We start from the raw sequence: 23,944 nt of genomic DNA, 5'->3' as shown, positions 1-23,944 counted from the left end.
TTTGATTTTTTTTCAAAATCCGTGGGTTAACTCCTTCTAAAATAATGAGTTTACGGTAAATGCTCTATATACTGAAATTTATACTTTTCGCTTTTGTTTAAAAATTTCAAACCACATTCGACATCTGAATTAATTAATTCTAAACTATCTTTCATGGTATATAGAAATCATTCTAATTTTTAATATTTATTTTACTAAAATTTCATATACTGCCCAGATTAGTAATTACCTTTATAAATCTTCATTATCTAGAGAAACGGAGACAGCAGAGCTTCTAAACTCTTTGACCATCATCTTATGTTAGTGCTCGATGAAATTATACACTAAAGTTAGATTTTCATATTTTAAAAAAAAATTCCAAAATCCGTGGGTTACCCCTTCTAAAATAATGAGTTTTTGGTAAATGCTCTACATACTGAAGTTTATACTCTTCACTTTTGTTTAAAAATTTCAAACCACATTCGACATCTGAATTAATGTATTCTAATCTATCTGTCATGGTATATAGGAATCATTCTAATTTTTTAATATTTATTTACTAAAATTTCATATACTGCATATATTAGTGGAATTACATTATAAAATATTCATTACCTAGAGAAACGGAGACAACAGAGGTTCTAAACTCTTTGACCATCATCATATGTTAGTGCTCGATGAAACTATACAATGAAATAAGATTTTCATATTTTTGAAATTTTTCCAAAATCTGTGGGTTAACCCCTTCTAAATTAATGAATTTTCGATATTAATGAATTTTCGATAAATGCTCTATATACTGAAGTTTATACTCTTCACTTTTGTTTAAAATTTCAAACCACATTCGACATCTGTATTAATGTATTCTTAACTATCTTTCATGGTATATAGGAATCATTCTGATTTTTTAATATTTATTTTACTAAATTTTCATATATTACCTATATTAGTGGAATTACCATCATAAAATCTTCATTATCTAGAGAAACGGAGACAGCAGAGGTTCTAACTGTTTGACCATCATCTTATGTTAGTGCTCGATGAAACTATACACTAATTATATTTTCATATTTTGAAAAAATTCCAAAATCATTGGGCCCTTCAAAAAATTTTTCGGTAAATGTTCTATATACTAAGTTTATACTCTTCACTTTTGTTTAAAATTTTTAAACCACATTCGACATCTGAATTAATGTATTCTAAACTATCTGTCATGGTATATAGGAACCATTCAAAATTTTTATTATTTATTTTACTAAAATTTCATATACTGCTTTATATTAGTGGAATTACCATTATAAAAATCTTTATTATCTAAAAAAACGGAGACAACAGAGGTTCTATACTGTTTGACCATCATCTTATGTTAATGCTCGATGAAAATATACACTAAAATCAGATTTTCATACTTTTTGAAAATTTTCCAAAATCTGTGGGTTAACCCCTTCTAAAATAATGAGTTTCCGGTAAATGCTCTATATACTGAAGTTTATACTCTTCCCTTTTGTTTAAAAATTTCAAACCACATTCTACATCTGAATTAATGTATTCTAAACTATCTTTGATGGTATATAGGAATCATTATAATTTTTAATATTTATTTTACTAAAATTTCATATACTGTCTATATTAGTGGAATTATTATTATAAATCTTCATTATCTAGAAAACGTAGACAACAGAGGTTCTAAACTCTTTAATCATCATCTTATGTTAGTGCTCGATTAAACTATACACAAAAATTAGATTTTCATATTTAAAAATTTTTTCCAAAATCTGTGGGTTATACCCTTCTAAAATAATGAGTTTTCGGTAAATGCTCTATATACTGAAGTTTATACTCTTCGCTTTTATATATAGAGAAGTTAATACAAATTTATAATGCATTTATAAAATTTTAAACAACTTTAATGAGTATAAATTTCAGTTTTATAGAGAAATTAACGAAAATTTTATATTTTCGTAAGGGATTAACCTACAAATTTTGAAAAAAAAAATTAATAAATATGATAATCTTGTTTAAATGCAAGGAGATGTAATTCCTAACATTATCTGAAATCTAAGGAAGAAGAGGAGCAGTCAATAATGGTCGGGACAACCTACAACGCCCTGAGAAACAACAGCACAACTAGAAAATTATAAAACCGATCTATAACAAATATCATATAATCTCATAGGAGAAAAAGGTGAGGGAAAACTAGAGTATGGAGGTGAGTTTTTTCCGGTTATAGTGAGAAGCACAACACAATGAAAAAGTAAAAGAAATACATATATGTTAATGGCTCAATGTCAAAATATGAGGAGAGGGAACAAACATCTTAAAAATAATAATAAATAAATATAATATTTAGCGTGAAATTATTAATCTTAAAATTAACAAATGTCTAAATACAAAATTATAAATTCTATATAATTTATATGAGAGGCTCTGTTCACCACTATTAAATGCTTCTATACACACAACAGTAAATTATTAGAAAACAAACACATAGTATATAAATCTATCACATATTACTACATACCACAATAAAAACATCAAGTAATGTTATAAACAAATAAAAACGATCAGATGTTTACATAATTTTTTTTTAAAATCATACTTTACAACAATGCGAAGCGCTGACACACCCTAGTAACCGATATTTTTGACTATAGAGTTTGTAATTTGACTTTGGGACAGGCGAAAACTTTGTCAGTACTTAAAAATGTAACATATCAGTAAACAAAAAACTATGTTCCACAGAGGGTGTTTCACTTGGATACCCCCCTTCCCCCCTTCTCATAGCCGCATAGCTAAAACCAAAGCTCAAAATCACCTTATGCTATCCCCGGCTCGAACCTCATGGTCGACCACTAGATAAGGGAAGTAGTAGTCTCTCTCAAAACCCATTACATACCATTCATTTGTGTTTCTTTAGATTATCAATTTTTATCACATAAACTTAAGCATGCAGGTTTTTTTCTCAAAATATTCAAATTCCCAATTGTTTCTTCTTTTTTTAATGTTTTGGGTCCCAACGTCCATGAGATATGCCTCTTACCGGCTGCTTGACTCAAACTCTCATGACGATCCTCCTCCTCCGCCATGCCTCTGATGAAAGCTTCCTGATCCTTCACTGAAAGAAGATGCCCAAATGGATGGTTCTCTCTCCATCTGGTTAACCGGGTACGCCTGTTGCAGTGGCATATAAGGCGGCTCCCTCTCCCATATGTTAAACCGGAGAAACCCGCTCCCCCCTGCCTGATCCGAAGAGGAAGATGAAGCTGATCCCATACCGGCCTCCGGCCAGACTGGTATACAGGCCCACGAGAGACTACAGGCGATTCAGGTTGGTGTGACTGTGCAGTTGACTGTTGTTGGTAATAGGCTTGGAGAGCTTGCGTTCTATCTCTTGTCCGAGCGTTGCTTCCCGGAAAAGGCGGTGTCACTGAGCTCCCCGCTCTACCACTGGAACTGCAAAGACACACCAATAGATCATATAAGGCTTTTAATAATTTGAAGTCAAGAACAGAAAATAATGTACCTGTGACCATGATATGATGGACGCATGAACGGTCTGGGTCTGATAACATCTGAAACGTGGTCTCGGGAAGTCCTTGCAGAAGCTGGTGGAGGCGTGTGCTGAGTTGGACCAGAAACAGAGAAGTGCTGTGGCGGTGGGGGTGGGGGTGGAGGGGAGTGATAATCCCAGCCGTGATAGTGGGGATCCACAGGGAACCCATAAGGAGTTGGGACTACTTCACTGGAGACCGATGAGCCGGTGTTGTTGTTCCAAGTGAAACTCGAACTCTCTGCACCAGCACCTCCAGTGCTAGAGGAAATCGAATGAACCGGGCCGATGTAAGTTACATATGGACATGGGTGACCTGCTGAAGGCGCTGCTAGTTCTGTAAAGTAACCTTGCTGGCCCAAGAGATCGTGATCTGTATGAGTACCATGATATGTCAAACGCAAATATAGGTCACATTAAACAAAACTGCCATAAACAAGAAATAAACCAATCTGACAAATATGTCTTACATGAACTCGGCGAAAACTCTCCATCTCTACCAAAGTATTAAAGACAGATCCATCAGCAACTTTTTGATTTACCAAAAAGCAGCAAGCAACAGAAAGTATTTGTTAAAAAATACGCAAAGGTGGTTAGTAATTACGTACTCGAAAGAAGGGAGACGGGCTGAACTTCCAAATGGGCACCAGTGAACTCCAAAAGCCTGCAAAGGTACATAAACACAAGTATTTGGTACATAACTCAAACAATTAATGGAAGGCAGAGGAGTGGTAGGAAGAGAAGTTGGGAGGGGATAGGGGTTACCACTTCAGAGTATCCTCCGAGATCATAAATCTCCTCTTCATGAACCCAATCCTCGACATTGAACTCAGGGTGTGAACGGCAACCGTTTGCATAAAGCCACTGCCCTTTCTCTACTTTCCTACAGTTTGGGCACTGCATCACTCCCTTTGCATTGAAAGCTGATCCAATACAATCTATAAAAGACCAAAAAAAAATTAAAAACAAATATGTGAAGTTACTTAGTAGATGGCTTTGTGAGACACCATAAGAGACTAAACACTGGAGGCTATCTCAAACTGCAGCCTAGAAAACAAAACTCTCTTGCATCCATTTAGACATCCAATGTTGTTAAACAGTGAAACAAAGATTAAGAAACAGAGAGAGAGCAGACAATGCAAATTACGGCTGAAACAAAAAATGGGACGAGCTAGCAGATAGCATCAAACAAGATGAAGAGATCAATCAAACAAATAAACTTCGCATTTGTAATGAAACAGTGATGAAGCATGAACCGGTTCATGATTACATCAAGCATGAACCGATGAGTTTTCAAACCTCAATACCAACCAATGTTCATAACAACAAAAGGACCACAAACCAGAACGTAATATGACCATAATTCACAAAACCGAATCAAACCAAAAGGCAGATCTAAAAAAGAAAAATCAAATGTCGAACTTACATGCTTTTCTTCAGACAAGATTCGATCGATTTCCAATAAAACACAAAACCGGAACATTACCTAGATGGAACTGGTGGCCACATTGAAGATTAGCCCACGCTCGATCGCCTTCTTTAACCACTGTTTCGAGACAAATCGAACACGAAACCGAGCCAAAGCCATCTCCTCCTCCTTCGTCGCCCCGAGGATCGCCATCGGCGTGGGAGAGATGATCGGTATCGCCGCCGAAATTGAATTTGTTAAGCTTATTGCCTAAACCCATAACCAAATCAAATCTCAGAACCCACCGAGCTCGATTCACAACACCACACAATTCAATTCACACGAAAACTCTTCTCCCTCCCCCCTCAATTCCTAATCAATTCGATTAATTTAAAACAGAATATGAATCTGTGAACTCTCTCCGATCGTCACAACCAGAAGAAGGAAAGCAAAAGAAAAAAAATCAAATTTTTGTAAGTTTTTTTTGGTTTCTCGGGTGATGTTCTGTGTGAGGAAAGATTAAAAGATTGTCCAAAATATTCGAAACTTTGGACGGCTCAGATTTATTCTGATGGATTTGTCTACTTGACATCACCTTTTTACCTATCTCCCTCTTTTCCGTTTTTTTTTCTCTTTTTAATACCACCTTGGTAATTTAACTTTCTATTTTTGGTATCTTAATTTATTACTATGGGTTTTGATTTTAGTTTGGTTAGCTTCAGATTGTTATTAGAAAGTTGCTATCAATTCGGTTTCAATCATTTTTCGTCTACTCAAGTTTAATGTATGAATAAAACAATATTATTTTTAGTACCGAAATGTTCTTTCAAAAGAAAAAGATAACTACCGAAATGTTGGAACTCTTATCACCTTATGAATTAAATAAATGTGTAAAGTAGCAACACAATAATAAGTAGATAAAACATAAAAATTAAATTAAATAAAACCTAACAAAAGAACACCAAATACTAATCTTATTATTAGAAAGAGATGAGTAAAAAAAAAACTGAAACATTCTTGAGTCGTTGAAACTGTCTATTCCTCCTCCAGCAAGAAGTGTTTGTTCTTCACCCAAAAAGAGTCGGCGATAACCGGCTCATTGTCTTGGTTCATATGCCAAGTGTAAAGCGCGTGAGTCATGTTCTTTATTTCTAGAAGAGCATGTCCGAAACTAGCCTCTCTATACGCTGAGTAACTCGGTTGAGGGTATGTGTAATCGTTAGCGATTCCTTCTATGTTGCCACCATCACCAATGGTGATACAATGGTGATGTAAATTGGAGCAGATTGATCTTTCACAGGAGAACTCAAACCATCAGTGATATTGTACTTAATGTTGGAGACACGTTCTGATCGCTCGTAGGCATGAACAAGACCAGCAAAAACAATATCAACTTAGTTTTAGACGACCCATGGCTCAAACATGACTCTCATGCTTTCACCTTCCATGTAGTGATAACTGTTGCTGTTGTACCACGGCGAGTGAACCAGAACAATCAGCCATGGAGTCTTTTCTCTGTTTACTTTCTTGAGTTCACTCTCGAGCTACGATTTTTGAGGTGTGTACAATATTATTTTTATTTGTTTTTATTTTGTAAATTAAATTTATTTACTCAAATCTATAATATGATGATAACAAAATGAAAACATTATATACAAACTAGAGATAGATTTACATAAAGTGAATAGGATAATATTTTCTGGATTTGTTCTTTAATTTTTTAAAAATTAAATTTATTAAATAAGATTATAATGAAATTAAATTTGTTTAATAGATTATAATGACAACACAAAATAGAAATGAATTTAAATTAGACATGGTTATTTTCCTAGTATGATTTTACATTTTATTTTGATTTCTTTGAATTTTATTCCGTCAAAAAATTAAATGTTTAAGAGATGAAGTTAATTAGGAGAGAGTAAGTTAGTACTCCAAGACAAGTAAATAAGAACTGTTCTGATTCGAGAAAGGAAATTTTCATTTTTTGTGCAACTGGAAAGCAAGAAAAGGAATAAACACTACTACTTGCCTCATGTAATGTAAATACACTTCTCACCATGAATTCTATAAATAGATATTTAATGTGTCTTGTCTACACCAACAACAAAGTCCCAATCTCACTCTAGATTTATCGATCACTGATCAGATCAGCTAAAGCATACAAGACCAACGTCTTTTTCTCTCTCTCTCTCTCAGCATCTTCTTACAAGTACATAAGATTATGTTCTAGTTTGTGTGGAATTCCTTGGTGAATCTCTGTGATTTTGTTTCTGCCTTTAGGTTTCTAGGTTTCACTTGAGTCTTAGTTGATCATAACATATTGATTTATATGTGTTACTTGTGTCAGAACCTAAATTTTGTTTGTCATTTTGATCAAACAGGCGATGAGCTTTTGTCTGATTCTTTTCCTTGCAAGAAAATCGAAAATGGTATGTTATGGGAAGTTGAAGGAAAGGTACTACTTGAGAAAAAAGCTTTGATTTGTATGATCAATCATTCTTCTAGTCTGAAACTATATATTGATATTTATTATTACGTGAACTTTTCTTCATCAGTGGGTTGTGAAAAGAGCAATAAATTTCGACATTGGTGTGAATCCATCAGCTGAAAAAGGTGGAGAAGACGAAGGAGTTGCTGTGAAGATTATCGATATCATCGATATTTTTAGGCTTCAGGTAATATCCAGTGACTATTTCTTTTGAATCTTATATTGCTACATTGTGGATGAATGTGACATTGATCTCATGCGGTATTATTGTGTTTGTGTAGGAGCAATCACCGACAAAAAACAGTTTGTGATGTTCATGAACAGATACATAAGGCAACTAATCTCTAAGCTGGACTCAGAAAAACAAAAGATGTTCAAAAAAAACATTGAGAGTGTTACCAAGTTTTTGGTGTAAAAGCTCAAAGACTTCTAATTGTAAGCTCTTCTTACCTCTTACCTTATTTTCGTCGTCAGTTTTGTTTAAATAGCGTTTTTTATAATTGGTGATTGTTTAAACGAATGTGATGATCACAGCTTTGTGGGAGAGGGCATGAACGAGGAAGATAGCTTAGAGCATCATTATCGCTGTTGCTTATCACGGTTGCTAGGTTAATTATAATTAAAAAAAAAAAGAAAAAATACTTTTTAATAGAAGCAACGTTGTTTAATTAGGCAACGGAAGCGACGTAGTTTATGGCCACGCGTCATACGTTGAACTCTCTCTCTCTCATCTCTATCTCTCTCCCGGCCAAAAAAGAAAACGGAAGAATAGCGAAGAAGAAGAAGAATCAAAGCATGAGTGGGCAAGAGAATCACGACGCCAGCCGGATTTCTACTCCCTCCGCATCGGAGCCCAAAGCTCCTCAATCCTCTGACTATCACTCCTTACCCTAAGCTCGATCCCAACGACGTCAATCCTCCTCCTTCTCCCATCTCCGGCAACGCTGCTACCACCATGCCGTCAGAGTTCAATCCTTACGTCTTTCCTTCCACTGTCCCCAAGAGTAAGCTACTTCGCATCATCCGATCTCGAATTTATGTGTTTAATTGATTGATCGATTTTGGTTTTGGGAGACAGATACAATGGACTCTGTGAAGGACACGCTTGGAAAATGGGGGAAGATGGCTGCAGACACCACCAAGAAGGCTCAAGATCTCTCCGGAAACGTTTGGCAGTACTGTAAGAAGCAGCTCCCTTGTCCCTTCTTCTTTGTCAAATCAGTGATGAATCTAGTGTATGTATGGTTGTTTTACTGGTATATTTCAAGATTGTTTCTTTTTGCTTTGTGTGAGGAACTAGTGTTGTATTATAAATATGAACTTAAGATGGTTTAATTGCAAAACAAGAACCGCTACATGATTATGAAGAAGCTCTCGAGAAGAAGCTCATTACTGAGTTGTTGTTTTAATGTTGTCTGAAGAAGAAGTTTAAGTTCAAGAATTAGTTTAAGTTGAAGTCTCTGTTTGTTGTTCTTGTCTTCGTTAATGCGTTTTTTATGTTTCTGTTTATGTTTCATGTCTCTGTTTGTTGTTTTTCAAGTTCAACACTGTGGCTACTTCTTTTTATGTTTCTGTTTCATGTCTTTGTTATTGATATGTGTTTCTTCTTCTCATGATGATATACGTTTATTGTTCTCACTAATTGTTGCATGTCCTTACTTTCAGGTCAAAGAAAAGTGTGGAAGAGTGGAGCTTTAGGAGTGGAAGAATCACGGACTGCTACTGAAGCTTGTTCTCATGAGAATCATGGTCTGCTTTGTTTTTCATTTACAAACAAGTAAACATATTTCAGAATTGTGTTTTCAAAATGTTGAATACAAAAAAAACCCAAAAATAAGAAACTTGCAATGGAGGAAGAAAAATATGAAATTGCTTACCATAAAAAACTTCTTAAATATTATTATTATATAATTAAGCAATCCATTATGGATTGTTGGGATAATGATGCTCTTAGTGTTTGCTTACTAGAAGGAAGTAGCCATTAATCCTACTTTTTCTCTACTTAGCCTGCGGCTTGAAGGAGATCAAGTGTTGATTATTTCTCTCTTTTTTCTTTTGTTTTCACCAAGCTACCGTATTTTTCTCCCATGAATTTTAAGATGGTTTGCATATCTTATGTTTTGATTTTCTTTTAACACATTCAATTCTTGAATAATATTATATACGTTTGACACATACTGACAGAAACTGCTTAGAATGTACTTATGAATTTTTCTGGCAAACACAATTCAACAATAAAATTATAAGAGGTGGTAAACTATTAAAGTTCCTTTTCTTGTTTCAGAAGAAAAATAAGATGAACAAAACTAAATGCACTTTGATAAAAGATATCCTGATTCGAAAATATGAAAAGTTTCCAACCGGAATAAACACTAGTTGAAAGATAGAGAGCAAACACGAATATAACTGACAGGGAGAGACTAGGCGTAGTAGTTCAAACTTGCTTTCTTCTTGGCCTGGACTTGGATTATACCTTCATTGAAGTCCTCATGGTTCACCTGAGAACAACACACATACAACAACAGCACAGAACCCATTGTTTATAAACCAGAAGAAGTGTAAAACCATTAAGATTTTTATGTATCTTCTTACCTCTGTGGCATCGCGACGAAGAGCTAACATGCCAGCCTCCACACATACAGCTTTCAGTTGAGCGCCATTGAAATCATCTGTCGATCTTGCAAGCTCCTCAAAGTTGACGTCTGGGTGTACATTCATCTTCCTCGAGTGAATCTGTATTTATTCAGTTTGGTTAAGTTGAGTCACCTGAGCTTTATTTAATACCATGTAAGGGTCATGTTTGGAAAATGGGAGAGACAAACCTGCAAGATTCTGGCTCTTGCTTCTTCCGTTGGATGTGGGAACTCAATCTTCCTGTCTAGTCGACCAGAACGCATGAGTGCTGGGTCCAGAATATCTGCACGGTTAGTGGCTGCTATCACCTGAAAATTTTGAGAAGTTTGATTGTTAATGACGATACAATATGACTAAAATAAAGAAAGACTCTCACCTTAATACGCTCATCGCTACTGAATCCATCAAGCTGATTGAGCAGTTCCAACATAGTCCTCTGCACTTCCCTGTCTCCGCTTACTTCACTGCACTCTCAGCCAAAGAAATATAGTCAGTGAGCTGCCGATGGGAGTGAAGAAATAGAAACGCCTGGAAAACAGATTGTACCTGTCAAAACGCTTTGTACCAATTGCATCGATTTCATCAATGAAGATAATACATGGAGCCTTCTCTTTCGCTAGTTGAAAGGCATCACGGACAAGTTTAGCTCCGTCTCCAATAAACATCTGCACACAAATCCAGATATGACCACGAATTTGAAACTCTGTGGATGAACAGGTAAAGTGTTATTGATTGTCACATTACAATATATATACCTGGACCAGTTGTGGACCTGCTAATTTTAGGAAGGTGGCGTTAGTCTGTGCTGCACAGGCACGTGCCATTAAAGTTTTACCAGTCCCTGGAGGACCATACAAAAGCACTCCCTTGGGTGGACGAACACCCAGCTTCTCGAAACGCTCCTTGTGGGTCATGGGGAGCACGATTGCCTCTACAAGCTCTTGGATCTATTTCCAAAATAAACTCAATCAGATCCAATAAGCAACCGACAACAAGCAAAGGGAATAAATAAACCTGCTTCTCTAGTCCTCCAATGTCATTGTAATCTTCGGTAGGTTTCTCATCGACCTCCATGGCTTTAACCCTAGAGTCATACTCTGACGGCAACGTGTCCAAAATCAGGTAACTGTCTTTATTCACTCCAACCAAATCACCAGGCTTCAGGCTATCGGGGTCCACCAGACCAACAACCGGTAGAAAGATTGTCTGCAAGCAAAACGATGAAACGTATTAAGACTGCACACGGAGAACGGATAATTAAAGTCTCACCTGTCGTGTAGAGGTTTTCAAGACAACACACTTTCCCTTCCTTTGAGAGTCAAGGTCGATATTAGCACCGTCTTCCTCAGCATCATCTTCCGGATTCATCTCCAATATCTAATAATAACATAACAGTTATACATTGTAACACAGGGCATAAAGCAAGGAAGCTAAGATATATTAAAACTTGTTGAATATACCTCAACAATGTTGCCAACCAAGTAAGGAAGCTGCTTGTTGAGTTTAATCTTCTCCTGATTCTCCTTTATCTTCTCCTTGTAAGAATCACATTCTAGATTTGTCCTTTGTGCATCTTCCTACATACACATCACATATCAGTCAGGCTTCCAATGAAATCAATTACTAATGACCTAAATATCCAAACTTTTGAGCTAACAATAATAAACCCCCAACTCAAACCCTAAAATCAGATAGTAGCAAAAACCTTAATTCGAATTTCTAAGCAAACTGTTAAATTGAATCCAACATTATGTGACCTTAAGGACCAATCATTGTTAGTTATTCAGAAGCGAGATCGAAGTGAAAGGTAGATCGAGAGAGTTATTTATTATGGGATCGAACCTTGAGAATTCGAATCTCGTTGTCGAGGAGACGAGTAGCTCTAACGATGTCTTCGGTGGACATGGACGCGAGCTGATCCTCTTCGAAGCTTGACGTGTCTTCTACCATCGGAGTTGCCATCTCAATAGCCTCTAATCGGGGAGAGAGAGAGAGAGACAGAGATCGCCGGAGGAGAGTTTGGGTGGGGTTCTGAAGAGCGAGCGACTATGAGAAGAGAAAGACGAAAGAAAGTAATTAAATAAGCAAACAAAGATAATATTAAATTAATTATATTTTCTTCGGAAAACTTGTTCTCAAAGAAATGATATGCATAACTTCTGAACGAAGCAGAGTGTTTCAATCTAGTACAACTGGGAAAAACCAATAACCAATTTTAACTATACCGTATAATTATTATTATTTTAAAAATTACATATCTATGGTTTGGTTATAAAAAGAAATTACATTAACCAAAAAAAAATTACATCTCCAATACTTTTTCATAAAAATAAAAAAATAAATCAAAACATAAATTACATGAAAGTATGAAACAAAACAACACTACCTTAAGAGTAAGATACTTGTATAAATTACACAATTGCATGCATATGGTTTCTTGTTTTATAACCTCAAATGTATAAGATGCATCAAAAACAAAAATCATAATATTTTTCTCAACAATGATTAAATATGTTTTTGAAAACCATGTGATCTACATGAAACAAAAAAAACAGATACAATAATAAACTACTAGATAAAAATGGAATATATAATATATACACTTAATTTGAAACCTTATATATTACATGAACAAGGTTCATAATATTGCTCAAAAGTAGTACAATCATAAATATTTGTATTCATATTGACTTTCAAAAACTTCACTATACCTCTAAGAATAGTTGTGATTCATATTGAATAATATCTCTTTGTGAAATCATGATTACTCTACATAGAAGGCCATGCAAACATAGATTTTAATATAACCAAAACCATATGTTTTGAACCTTGATTCTATTCAAAAATCGTCAAAGGTACTCATGTGTCCATATTTTATACTCATGATTGCTACTTTGGCAGCATTCATTTCAGCCAACTTTTTGGTTGTTGCTTCTTCTCCTTTGTAAACACACTCAGCAAACCCAACAGTTGAACTAAAAGTAAGCAAATATGACGGACCATATATTAGAGATTGTATAAATCAGCAAGAACTAATTTTCCTTTTGGGCAGTTTCTTGTAAAAGGTTCTTATAAGAAACACCAACAACTCCCTCTAAATTGAACTGCAATATGACAATGCTACTTTGTTAATCGAATCTTCAGCCGCTTTCAATTTTATAGAATTTTTTTTCTGCTTTCAAAACTTTGTCCGCAAACAGTAATCTTACATCGAAATCATAAATCATAGTGATTTTTTTTTATTAAAAAAACTGATTGAATTTATTTTGTATCTTTCTCTCAGTAATAACATGAGTCAGATTCTATATACGAACATGACCTTCTCGGTCAACAACATAGACCTCCGGAAAATCTATATTGTGTTTCTGAAAATAATATGACTGAAATTGGCTATTGTATGAAGCATATCTATGTAAAATCTTTGAGATGAGGAAGACATACTCAAGGGACAACGTGCATCAACAACAGTGTCTTTTTCCTCTTTCTACCGATTTTTAATAGATAAAGTTAAGTAATCTTTGATAAACCAACGGTAAACCAGCAGCGGTTTTTTCTATTTGTGTTTTGGCCTACTAATTATTGACTTATTAATACTCATGTTTTAGTTTTAAAGAGCTTTGTCAAGATTTTCCAATATTAGAACATGATTTATGAGTGATTGATTCCATAATCGAATTAATTGGCTGAAATAATATATTATTTAGAGTATGTAATACAATACATACATTTAGAATAAGTAACATACATAAAATTATGTAAATGAGAAGTTTCCTAATATTTCTTAAAGCACTTATGTTATAAATACACAATAAAATGGATTTCAAGTTAAATACAAAAAAAAAAACATATTCTCTTTATTTAAGGTATGAAAAAGTGCTGTTGTTTAGGAAGACGCTTGAAGACATTAATGTTGTTGTAAACATATCTTCTGAATCAATCTTTAATCTCTTCAATTTGTTGAAAGAGTGAAGGCATACAAAATTGACATTCTACCAAAGCTCCACTGCTATAGGAAAAGTAAAAAAACATTTGACTATGTCACTTCGCTTCAACAGCAGCAGCTTGCACGAACTCCAAATAATTCAACCTCCTCTTTCTCCAAGAACAGTCATATCATGAATCCCAAACGAAACTTATCAACTAGAAACAAACAACCATACTAAAAAACTATAATAACTTGCAGGAAACTGAAGTTCCAAATATTCATCCTTAATTATTAGCTCTAGCTTCAGCTTCTTCTTTTTATCTTGAATGTAAGAATTTATTCAAACCAAGAAAACGGTTGTACAGTGACTGCCTCTTTGTTTAGAGTGTTCTGTGTTTTTCATAGCTTTTAAGAAAAAACAGAGCAACAATTAACAGAGCTCAATCTCTATCTCTAAATTCTTCTCAAGCCGAACCACACCACCATGGCATTTCCATATCTTCTTCTACCATCTTAGCTTCAGGTTCAGCTTCAACTTCAACTTCAACTTCAGCTTCAGGTTCAGCTTTATTTTTATCCCTGAGCCTCGATATCTGAAAAATGAGGAATCAAGGGATGCATTAAAACCCAAATGTATGTTGGGCACAAACCCAATGCTTGAGTGACCAAAATTAGAAAAAAATCTGTAAGAATACTACCTCCCGGTGTCCTTCACAAATACGGATGTTCCTCAGACGGGCTTCTCTGTGATATTCGATATCCTTGTCCGCAGCTTTTGACATTCGCCTAACCTCAACCATTTCTTAGAAATAAATCATGATTTTGACCCCCAATCAGTTAAGGAAACAAACAATAAAAGTTTGATCAATTTTGAAATACACATTACGCCAGATCAGGTAGCCAGTAAATCCAAAAGAGAATGCTAGGCCAGGTGCCATAGAGCCATGTAGTACAACTGGTTTCTGCAATATTCGGAACAGACATATATGGATCAGAAACATAATCAAACACACAAGAGAGTTCATGTCGGGATTAATCGATTACATCAGGAATACGATTCGCCGCCATTCCTCTAGCTCCTGGAAAAAGGGACGATTCAGCTTCTTTTGATTTGTTCAAAATTCATTTTAAAAACAAAACTCACTCCATTAAGATACATCTGAGGAACGAAAGAGATAACTACCATTATTAAAACTATGCCGCCCAAATGGTTTTCCTCGGCGATAAGACTGCAAACCAAAAAAAAATTATAGGTTTTTTCATTGATCGAACAGGGAACAGCAGAATTCAAACGTAACAAAAAAATAAAAAAAAATACAAATTGCCTTACGTGCGCAACGACGGATTTCGCAAACTTCATCACTTTTACTCTTATCACTCGACCAGAAGTTTAGGGTTTCGCTTCTTCTCACTCGACCTCCTCTTTTCCGAATATGACCATGTTTTCTTGGGCCTTACTCTTCTTTCCCCATTCCCATCACACTTTTTTCAGTTTATTATTAGGGCTTTGACAAAAAGTCAAACTTTAGAATAAATATTTGAGTAGGAAAATTAGTTAACAAATTATTATAAAATATACATTTAAAATTCTATAAATTAATACTCGATAAACACAATAAATCAATAAATTTCATCGATCTCGAGTTGGACCGATTCAAAATATGACAAAAATTAATAAAATTATAAGAAAATATTTTTTATTGAAAATACTTTATATATATATATGGCTCCATAAAAATTACAAATTAATATTTTACATATATATATATATATATATATTATGTATGTACAAACAAAACATTGTATTATATATTTTATATTCACAATGAAAGCTATCTCTATATTTTCTTAAAACTTTAAAATATTTTGATAATATTTATTAAAATTATATATAAAACGAAATTTAAATTTTAGGAAGCATATTTCATATACACCAAATAATATGCTAAAAAGATGAATTTCTAAAATTTAATTAATGACTATATACGGTAACAAAGTAGTTTTTTTTTTGGTCAACGATAACAAAGTAGTTTAAAATTATCAAACATCTCGTTTAACTCCATATTTTCTTTGCAAGCGCTCCAAGTTTGCTTCAAACTTCTGTAGCTCTAGCTTCCTTCTCTCCCAGTTCTGGAAACACAGCAATAACAAGATGGTCATAAGGATTAGAATGTTGCGAAGAGAGATAGGAAAGTGCTTAACTTTTTTACCTCTTCGACTTCCTGAGCATATTCTGATGAATTATTGTAGCCCATGATCAGATAACCCAGACCAGTTCCAAGACCCAGTGCGAGAGAGGTGTTAAACATATTCTCAATCACACTGATTCCCGACTCCGTGACAACGTCAACATCTGAAAAAGAGTAAACAAGGACCATTCAGCTTCTTTTTCTTTGTTCAAATCCATAAAATACAAAAAAAAAAAGAGATATACTATTATAAAAACTACGCTGCGAAGAGAAATCACGACGACCAAGTGATCTTCCTCGGCGATAATACTGCGTAAGGACGGGTCTCACAAACAGCATTACAGAAAATATAGGGTTTCTTCTCCAACGGTTCTTCTTTCTTTTGCGTCTCACTCTTTTCTTAACCCCTCATTAACCTAACATCCGTATAATGGGCCTCTATTGTTGGGCTTACCGAGGCAGTTCTTGGATCATGGTGCACATACTCTTGTAGTCTTGTGTTACGATCATTGCTTTTTTTTTTTTCAGTTTCCCCGTTCAATCATAGGATAAACAAATACAATATAGTTTTATACAATACTCCAAACATAAAAGTATACATTTTTTAGTATTACTAACGAAATATTCAAAGAAAACAGAAAAAATGAAGAAACAAAAGAACCAGAACCAGGGACCACGTGCTAACCAAGATCCGGTTCACATCAAACCAAACAACACACACAAATCAATCAAGTGGATGAAACTCCAACGGCTTGATCTCAGTCTTCTCCTCGGAGAAGATCTTCGAGATCCTCTCCGTTGGAACCAAAGGCATGTACGATGAGACCCTGTACCCTTTCTCCGCAGCCTTCACCACCGTATCATTGTACTTCTCAGAGCAGAAAGCAGCCGTCGGTACAGCGACCTGAGCCAGCCTCGGGAACAGAGGAAGCTGGTTCAGCTTCTTCCAAGCCGAAACCGCACACTGCTCCGCTTTCGGCTCGTAGCTTGCGTACAGCTCCTTAGCGGCAGGCTCATACTTGGTGTAAACGGATTTAGCCACCCCAGAAGCGGTTTCCACTACGCCGGCACGTCGAACCTCGGTGGCCAAAGCACGAGCTAGGACGGGTGCTATCTGAGCAGCTGAGATGGCCTGCGAAGAGACTTGTTTGACCACTGGTGGCACGCGGCGGTCAAGCTCGCTCACAGACACGTCAACCTGCGATGGCCAAAGACGGTTCAATAGATATTGTCAGCTCAGCGACTCTGCCACGTCATCATTCCTCTGTTTTTTCTTATCGCATAATAAAAATAATAACTAGCAAAATCTAATGCCTGTGTTGATTTACTTGCTAAATAAGTAATCCCAAACAATGGAACATATCACTATTATGATTTCATACCAAATGTATTAACTGCTATGATAACAAGTGATTATTTCGATCATTAATAAAAAAAAAGCAAAAACTAAAACTAGGGATTACCTTCTGGTCCATGTATTTAAGGACATCGACGGGGACATCGTGGTACTTGTGGTAGACAGGACCGACCACGGTCTTAACAGCTCCTTCAACGGATTCAACACCCGGTTTCAAAGGACCAGACTTGTCCTTTGCCTTTGCGTAAATGAGAGCAAAGCGAAGCAACGCTTCAACAGCAGCAGCTTGCACGAACTCCAAATACTTCAACCTATCTTTCTCCTCCTTGCTCTGCACGTTTCACATGTTTTAATTAGCCAATACAGATTTCAATTTTTAAATTCGTTAACCCTAATCTTATGATCTCTACAATCGAATCCGAGAAACGATGTTAAAAGGGAATCAGATTAAATGATTACCATATCTAGTTTAGGCTGATTGAGATCGGTTTGGGCCATGATCGTTCGTATGAAGAGACGAAGATTCTTCTTAGAGAGAGTTTGTTTCAATTTGAATTTGACGAACAAAACAATGTAATGGTGATGAGGAATTAGCGTGCGTTAGGTTTGTTTTATATATAACGATGGTTTTAGCACGTGTGAATGCTGTAGACAACGCGTGCACGCGTGTTTTCGGTTTCGTAACCATCCATATCCTATGGGCGGGGGCGTTGACGACTTGTGGGTTAAGTAAACGTATGCAAGCTAAGAAAAGAAATTTTTAATAAATACTGTTTTTTATATTTGCCGAAAATGGATTAATAATCAAAACTTATTAACAGAAGAAGATTCTACATGTGTATAATGGAGCATAAATTACACAACCGTGACGTGTAGGATTTTCTTGTTTCATAACCCCCACATGTATAATATGCACCAAAACAAAAGTTGCATTGCTTTCTCTACGATAACTAAGAAAAGTGTTTCTGAAGAGCATGCGAGTCTATATGAAACAGGCAATAAACTACTGGAAGTTAGTAGATACAATAATAAACCACTAGATAAAATTATAAGAAACGGAAGAATATATACACATATACTAAGTTTTGAAACCAAATAATATTAGTTGACCATCTGATCTTTAATGAGCTTTTGTGAATATAAAATAGATATTATGTCTCGGTCAATTTAGAGAAATAGATCAAACTTTGTATTGCAAACATATTGATGAATCATAAATCCTAATAATGTGAAAACATCATTATGCCGAGATAGAAAATAAAGATATGGAGATGTCGAGCTCCTATAAGAAACGTGTTCTATTTCTCTTGACCCGTTTCTCCTACTTGACTTGGATAACGGCCCAGAAAAAATTACTTGTTTTTAGAGATTCCGTTACAAAATTCTATCCATAGATACGTGGAATTTGGTTTTCTTGCATAAGAACCGGTTGCTTCACAAAGGCAATATCGGCACTAGAGATGGCAAACATGGCATACATCCATAGGTCCATCTTAAAATTAAATAAAGTTAATGATAAAAAGGTCTATATTTATATCTGTTTATTACAATAGTAGTCCATAATATTATGCTTAGCTAATTATAACTAGGTGATTTTCCCGTGCACATGCACGGATATAAATATTTATAAAGTAAATATACAATAATTGATTGCTATTTACTTTTAATTTTAAATTAATTTATAATTGTATGTATAATTTATATTAATAATATTATATTACTTTAATTAGATATTATTTTAATTATTTTATATCTATTTGATTTTGTTATTTTTACAGTTGATTTAGTTATAATTTGAGTATATTAGAGTGAATATATTTATCTGAAACTATAATACTTTTTATTTTAAATATAGTAAAATTATGATTAATTTGTTTATTTGCATTTGCGTTGGTTGTTGTCTTAGATGGGTAAATATATTTGAGAAAGATTTTGTATGACTTAAGATATATTGTGCTTAAAATGACATAAAATAAACTAAAATATCTAATTCCAAACTACATAAATTAATATAACTATAATATTTTACAGTCTCATGCATATATATAAAATTTACAAAAGAACTAAATTTTAACAGTGGGTTAATTTGTTTTGAGTCATTCTATAATTAACATTTATAAAATAAATTATTATTAAATTATATATTCGTATTATAGTTAAAACTATGACATTAAATATAAGTTGGATGAGTCGAGTCATTTATATTGTTAGTATATTGAGTTAGATATGTTCTTCAAATTGAAACTCAAGTATAATTATTTTTATTATAGTTAAGTAAAATAAAATTAATTTTATTTATCCTTTTGAATGTGCATGTATTTTCATAATATTTATCGAATTATATGTTGATTTAAAATATATATATATTAGAAAATAAAGCAGTGATCACTAATATATTTTTGGAAGCTTATGAACACATATCACTAATTACAATAATTAAATATAAATTTTAAATAATTTTATGTCTTAGATTTATTAAATGATAAACTGAGAATTATTTTAAATTATTTTAAAAATGAGAATTCAGATTTACTTTGATATTTTGATTATGGTTATATTAATTTCCACAAATATAAAATTTTAAAGAAAATTATATTTTATGCTTTTAAAAATATTTTTTAATGGAAGTTTTTTATTTTGTGAACTTTCCTTTTTAATGAAATCATATTATATATATACATACATTTTTCGTTTTAGTTTTTTTTACTTTATAAATGTTTTCTTTTTATTATATATGTTATTTGGAAATTTTTAAAAAGGAAAATAAATAATGAGTTCAATAATAATATATAAATGTAATATTTTAATTCATCAAAGGTATCACTGTAATCAACCATGATGAGAATTAACGTGAGCGCGACACATAGGAAACTGACTTCTCAAATAATATTATAGAGATACATAAAAAAAATTCCATGGGTCTAATATAGTTTTAAGCCGGCACTGCACAAAGTTGTTTCTCTCGGGGGGTGAGTGTATCTCAGTGATAACCAGAACCGGCCCAGAGGACAAGCCACCCAAGCAACGGATTACGGTATCCAAATTAGTGGGGCATATTTTTTTATGAAAAAAATTTAGTTGTATCTATAGGTAAATAAATTTTGTAGATTTTCTTATTAAAATATAATTTACTAGGCATTTTTAGTTAGAATAAAAATTGTTAAAGCTCTAGTTCTAATTTCTCTTGAATTTATATTTGAAAATTTCCAAAATTATGAATTTGTTTTTGGATTTTTGTTTAATTTTTAAAAAGTTAATAGATACAAGCGAAGCGAAGATATTTTGAAGACATTATGTTTGAATCTGAAAGTTTCTTTAAGGAGTGTTACACTTTTATATATAATTGGTGATGATTTGTTTAAGAAACTAAAGATTCTCCGATAATCAATGTCCGAAAAATTCGAAACACATAAATTGTTTACCGCATCATTTAGGTGTAACCGCCACAGCTGAGAGAAATTTTTCGAAATTGATGGTAATAAAGATTTATTTGCGGTCTTTTATATAACCAGAAAAATTAAATGGGTTAGTTATATTATCAATTGAAATATGGTTTTAAGGCTTGACTATATGATTCTAATGGATGATTTTGTAGAAAAATGTAAGTAAAATTATATATCTAACAACAAATGTATATAATATCACTGTTTTTATAAAAAAAATTATAAGTTTTATTTTTTTAATGAATATTTACGCTATTTTTCACTGTTTTGCGATATTGATAAATCTGTACAAGAGTATAATTTAAATTTTTGATTGGGGCAGTATTAAAAGTTAGTCCGGCACTGGTGATAACCTACAAGTTTATAGCATGCATGTTTCGTTTATATGAATCCATTATTTAGAAATGTTAAACTTTGTAACTTAATCTGGTTTGTAACTCCTACAAGTAAGAAAGTGAAAAACAGATTTACACAAACTTTTAAACACGAGATAAAGGCACAATAAACACACAACCGATTGCCTACGCAATTACGTATGTTAGTCAGTGATTGTTTGCATCAGTTTTTTTTTTGCTCAAAATGTAAATATCGTTCTAAAATAATATATTTAGGTTTTATAAATTGTATTACCAAACTTGTTTAACCTATATATTTCTCCATATGAAAAAATATAAAAATATAGAAGCAACATCATGAGTCGGTGGGAACCATAGCGGTTGTTTACAACGCCAATGTAAAATATAGACAAGAGTAAAACATGAACATGACTCAAAACAAGTCACAATCCAACAAATATCTCGAATTTTTTTCTTATGATGTATTTTATTGTTCGTACTTGACATTTGCACGCCAAAATAATTATTCTTATTACTCACATTTTCATGTTTATGCATTCTATCTGGTAAATATTCGCCTATAGAGAGCCTTAACGTCTTAAAAAGTATCCAACTATGCATACTAATCCCTATATACTAAAGCACAAGTCACCTATCCAACAAAATTTTGACACATGTAATTTACAATTTAAAAATATTTCAAATGGAAAAAAAAATCTTTAACGAAAACTGTTTCTTTCGTAACTCATATTATGTATTCTTTTTATTTATTTTTGTTTTATAAAAAACACCTAACATCTCTCCCACTATTCCCATCATCATCTCACGACATTTAAACTGTTATTAGTTTTCTCATAGAATATTTATTTCAGTGTCATAGATTTAAATTCATACTTACTGTACAAAAACGAGAAAGAAGACAAAACAGACACAAATTCAAATGCATATATAGAAGAAGAAATTTTGATAAACGGTAACGCCTCCTCATCTTTTCAATACAAAAAGATCATATTTCTGAACTTTTCTTTGATTGTACAATAGGTTTTACAGCAAAAGATAGATTGAAAACATCATCCAATGAGCAATTTGATACTTCTTTCTCTAAGTTTTAATGTTACAAATTTTCAGAAAAAAAATTGTCTCATGGTTGTGGAGATAAAATGAACTGGAGGCGTCAAAGAGGGCAAAATCAGTGAATGCATGGGTTTATGGACACAAAATTAGCAGCTACATGTTTATATTACTGCAATCTTTATAATATACAAATGTTTTTTAATGTCAAATGTTAGATATATCGATAAACAATGATAAAGAAAATTACAGTTACTAAAAAAACAAAATTACTTTTCAATCTACTGCATCCTCTTGACTTCTCAGTTAAGACAATCGAATTAGTCAATAACATTATATTTTATATGGTAGTCTTTGGAAGTCATTTTTGATGTATAATTTTATAGAATGATTGAAAATTGTGAAACTTTGAAAGTCATTTTACTTAATGTGCAACTATCCATTTATACTTATAACTATCTATTTATATTATATTTGTAAAAAGTATTACATGTTTTAATATCAAAACAAATATTCCCATGCGAAGCATGGGGCCAATACTAGTTACATTGAAATCCAAAGAACACTGAACTACAGAGAAACGTAGCTTCCAAGAAGATAAATAGTAGTACAATATGAATGAAGAAAATGTTCTGAATTTAAGCGTGTTAGGCTGTAATGGTCCCATCATTACATTATTAGCCAACATGCCACCACCAACTATTAAAGGAATTCATTTCTGTTTCCAGACTATACATAATTAATTATAAGGTAGACATATTAAATTATAAATACACCTCTGTTCCAGAACTCAGATTCAAAAAATAATAATACCAATAGTTACCTTTCGTTAACAATTTAAAATTGCCACAACACAAAGCTAAGCGCAGATCTCGATCACTTCTTGGACTAATAACTATTCTTAATCTATGCAAATTTGATTTATTTATATGAACAACCAAACAACAAGCATTTTGTTTCAAGACAAAAGACTATAGTTTCTTTCCATTGTGTATAATCAAACTCATATTATATATATATATATCCCGGAAAATAAATTAAAAGAACAAATAAATAGAAACACAAAAAGGCAAAATACGAATTTGAATCACTTTCCAAATTCAACGCCTGCACCTTGTGATGGTGCTGCATCCACGGCGGTAAGGATTCGCCTGAGCGCCACGCTGGCAGTTGTAGTAGGAAGCTCCACGTCGCGAGCAAGGCACACTGTTCTTCCTCATCGCACCGTAGCTAACGTACTTCTTCTGCGCTAACATGCGCCTGCTGATCTCGGTATCTAACTCCATCTCCTCTTCCTCAGCGATACACTCAGCGATGGACCCTTTGCATCCGGAGAAGAGAGAAGAAGATCCGGTTCGCACGAAGTCGAGCGAACCTCCGAAGTCGCCGACGCTTGCCTGTGCGGTTGAGATTACGATCGCGAGGATGGCGATGACAGCGTAGATCGCCCGAGAGTTCATTGTATTCGTCTTTGACCAAAACCTTCTGGCTATATTCAGAAGCTTTACAGAGTTCTTTAGTCGTGTATTGTGTTTTCCTCTCTCTCTCTCTCTGTCCGAAACTTG

At 33.7% G+C, this 23,944-nt stretch overlaps 7 protein-coding genes across 7 annotated transcripts; 1 reads left to right on the top strand and 6 right to left on the bottom strand.

Moving 5' to 3' along the window:
- Positions 1-2,855: 2,855 nt before the first annotated feature.
- On the bottom strand, positions 2,856-5,464 carry LOC108856497 (E3 ubiquitin-protein ligase RFI2). The gene is given in 7 exon segments (XM_018630307.2): positions 2,856-3,254; positions 3,257-3,432; positions 3,503-3,902; positions 4,000-4,025; positions 4,138-4,193; positions 4,295-4,467; positions 5,016-5,464. Coding segments are annotated over 7 exon segments (1,248 nt in total). The 5' UTR covers positions 5,218-5,464; the 3' UTR covers positions 2,856-3,039.
- A 2,679-nt stretch (positions 5,465-8,143) lies between these two features.
- On the top strand, positions 8,144-9,280 carry LOC130495252 (GEM-like protein 1). The gene is made up of 3 exons (XM_056986699.1): positions 8,144-8,429; positions 8,504-8,605; positions 9,091-9,280. The coding sequence occupies exons 1-3, from the start codon at positions 8,381-8,383 to the stop codon at positions 9,204-9,206; spliced, it is 267 nt and encodes an 88-aa protein (XP_056842679.1). The 5' UTR covers positions 8,144-8,380; the 3' UTR covers positions 9,207-9,280.
- A 372-nt stretch (positions 9,281-9,652) lies between these two features.
- LOC108856513 (26S proteasome regulatory subunit 6A homolog) lies at positions 9,653-12,121 on the bottom strand. The gene is made up of 10 exons (XM_018630331.2): positions 11,902-12,121; positions 11,520-11,636; positions 11,329-11,436; positions 11,074-11,265; positions 10,815-11,006; positions 10,606-10,724; positions 10,436-10,523; positions 10,248-10,367; positions 10,018-10,158; positions 9,653-9,923 (listed from the first exon to the last, which is right to left on the bottom strand). The coding sequence occupies exons 1-10, from the start codon at positions 12,019-12,021 to the stop codon at positions 9,846-9,848; spliced, it is 1,275 nt and encodes a 424-aa protein (XP_018485833.1). The 5' UTR covers positions 12,022-12,121; the 3' UTR covers positions 9,653-9,845.
- Positions 12,122-14,332: 2,211 nt separating this feature from the next.
- LOC108860951 (uncharacterized) lies at positions 14,333-15,455 on the bottom strand. The gene is made up of 6 exons (XM_018634786.2): positions 15,315-15,455; positions 15,168-15,213; positions 15,029-15,063; positions 14,871-14,946; positions 14,683-14,786; positions 14,333-14,577 (listed from the first exon to the last, which is right to left on the bottom strand). Exons 1-6 carry the CDS (start codon positions 15,342-15,344, stop codon positions 14,449-14,451), a joined length of 420 nt encoding a protein of 139 aa, XP_018490288.1. The 5' UTR covers positions 15,345-15,455; the 3' UTR covers positions 14,333-14,448.
- Positions 15,456-15,944: 489 nt separating this feature from the next.
- LOC108857503 (uncharacterized) lies at positions 15,945-16,584 on the bottom strand. Its single transcript, XM_018631494.2, has 3 exons — positions 16,419-16,584; positions 16,195-16,337; positions 15,945-16,114 (listed from the first exon to the last, which is right to left on the bottom strand). The coding sequence occupies exons 1-3, from the start codon at positions 16,510-16,512 to the stop codon at positions 16,025-16,027; spliced, it is 327 nt and encodes a 108-aa protein (XP_018486996.1). The 5' UTR covers positions 16,513-16,584; the 3' UTR covers positions 15,945-16,024.
- A 138-nt stretch (positions 16,585-16,722) lies between these two features.
- LOC108857502 (REF/SRPP-like protein At3g05500) lies at positions 16,723-18,132 on the bottom strand. The gene is made up of 3 exons (XM_018631493.2): positions 17,990-18,132; positions 17,637-17,861; positions 16,723-17,371 (listed from the first exon to the last, which is right to left on the bottom strand). Exons 1-3 carry the CDS (start codon positions 18,026-18,028, stop codon positions 16,898-16,900), a joined length of 738 nt encoding a protein of 245 aa, XP_018486995.1. The 5' UTR covers positions 18,029-18,132; the 3' UTR covers positions 16,723-16,897.
- Positions 18,133-23,286: 5,154 nt separating this feature from the next.
- Positions 23,287-23,839, bottom strand: LOC108856476 (protein RALF-like 22). Its single transcript, XM_018630285.2, has one exon. The coding sequence runs from the start codon at positions 23,837-23,839 to the stop codon at positions 23,480-23,482; it is 360 nt and encodes a 119-aa protein (XP_018485787.1). The 3' UTR covers positions 23,287-23,479.
- Between the last annotated feature and the right edge of the window lie 105 nt (positions 23,840-23,944).

The sequence above is a fragment of the Raphanus sativus genome, chromosome 5, assembly GCF_000801105.2.
Source record: "Raphanus sativus cultivar WK10039 chromosome 5, ASM80110v3, whole genome shotgun sequence".
NCBI classification, from domain to species: domain Eukaryota; kingdom Viridiplantae; phylum Streptophyta; class Magnoliopsida; order Brassicales; family Brassicaceae; genus Raphanus; species Raphanus sativus.
Note: the sequence above shows the minus strand (reverse complement) of the source record. Positions and strands in the feature narration are given on the sequence as shown.